The sequence below is a fragment of the Rhagoletis zephyria genome, unplaced genomic scaffold (assembly GCF_001687245.7).
Source record: "Rhagoletis zephyria isolate East Lansing unplaced genomic scaffold, Rhagoletis_zephyria_1.1 Rzeph_scaffold_18643, whole genome shotgun sequence".
NCBI lineage: Eukaryota > Metazoa > Arthropoda > Insecta > Diptera > Tephritidae > Rhagoletis > Rhagoletis zephyria.
In genome coordinates this window covers 1,123-2,378 of record NW_016175704.1, presented here as the reverse complement: position 1 = coordinate 2,378, position 1,256 = coordinate 1,123, and the positions used below count along the sequence as shown (strand labels likewise).

At 37.1% G+C, this 1,256-nt stretch overlaps 1 protein-coding gene across 2 annotated transcripts; it reads right to left on the bottom strand.

Moving 5' to 3' along the window:
* Window positions 1–206: 206 nt before the first annotated feature.
* On the bottom strand, window positions 207–1,053 carry LOC108380231 (peptide deformylase, mitochondrial-like). Of its 2 annotated transcripts, none has more exons than XM_017636605.1 (3): window positions 614–1,053; window positions 382–504; window positions 207–324 (listed from the first exon to the last, which is right to left on the bottom strand). In XM_017636605.1, exons 1-3 carry the CDS (start codon window positions 890–892, stop codon window positions 265–267), a joined length of 462 nt encoding a protein of 153 aa, XP_017492094.1. In that variant the 5' UTR covers window positions 893–1,053; the 3' UTR covers window positions 207–264. The 2 variants fall into 2 exon arrangements, with proteins under 2 accessions (XP_017492094.1, XP_017492095.1); XM_017636606.1 differs by having other exon boundaries at window positions 217–324; window positions 382–489; window positions 599–1,050.
* Between the last annotated feature and the right edge of the window lie 203 nt (window positions 1,054–1,256).

The following is a 1,256-nucleotide window of genomic DNA, read 5'->3' as shown; positions in this document are numbered from 1 at the left end:
AAGGAGAAAATTTTTATCAATTCGTCGGATTTTTTTATTTTTATTTTTTTTATGTATGTTACCGCATATCTTTGGACCACGTAAGCGATTTCTATAACTCTTTTTTTAAAGGAAAGGTGTTACCTCACATGTGGTCCCATTCTAATTTGGTTTAAATCCGATCATTGGATCATGAAAAGATTAACGATAATCTTAAATTTTTATGAGAATTGAAGTCCGTTTTTTTTTGCTCAAAAATTATTTGGTTGACCTCTTTATACATACTTAATTACAAAGCAGAATGTTCCTCGAAAGTGTAACTTGAAAAAGCGTAGTGCAGAGTGGCTATAATGAGCATATGCAAATTCTTCATGGTGAAACATAAATCTTTTTGAACTTTACCGTTAACGGAAGTGGCGACATTTCTCTCGCTTCATAAACAGGTCTTGGCAGGATATCTTTCAGACCTTCGCGAAACTCCAGGACAATTATGCGGAGCGATATCCCGACCTGAGGAGCTGCAACCCCAACGCAATNTCGCTTCATAAACAGGTCTTGGCAGGATATCTTTCAGACCTTCGCGAAACTCCAGGACAATAATGCGGAGCGATATCCCGACCTGAGGAGCTGCAACCCCAACGCAATCAAATTTCTTTAATACTTTGACCATTTTTTCCACTATATAGGTAACTTCTTTACTTCCGATAAGTCCATCGGGTACTTGTGTGGCTTTAGTACGCAAAATTGGATCGCCCACTTGAGTGAAATGTTCATATGGAGGTCTGTTTACAGGCTTCGGCGTCCAAAAGTCTTTGTAGAAATTACGAAATGATCGCTCTATTTTACTACAAGTACGTATTAACCGGTCTTCTCCTGTGGACACATTAAAGACACAACTATGGAATCTAATCATCTTCCGCAAGCACAGTACATACAGCACAATATAACCAGTAAACAACCTTCGGTGAATTTGGCGACTGCCTTCCTCGGGGATGAATATGCTAGGGATGAAATTATTGGTACATCCGCCTTCCAACCACGCAGGGCTGCTTTTATGAAACACAAATTATTAACTCCAAATAGTTTCAAAAAGTATGTGTAAAACGAAATTTATTGAATAATTCCACATAAAATGTTATACGTAAATGACTCATTTTCTAAACGATTTAAATAAAACCCATTTCATAACCTTTTTTGTGCAAACGGCATTTGCGAATTGATAGAAAAGTACTACGGATGGTAAATTTTTGTTAACTATGAGGTGAATGAAAATTTTC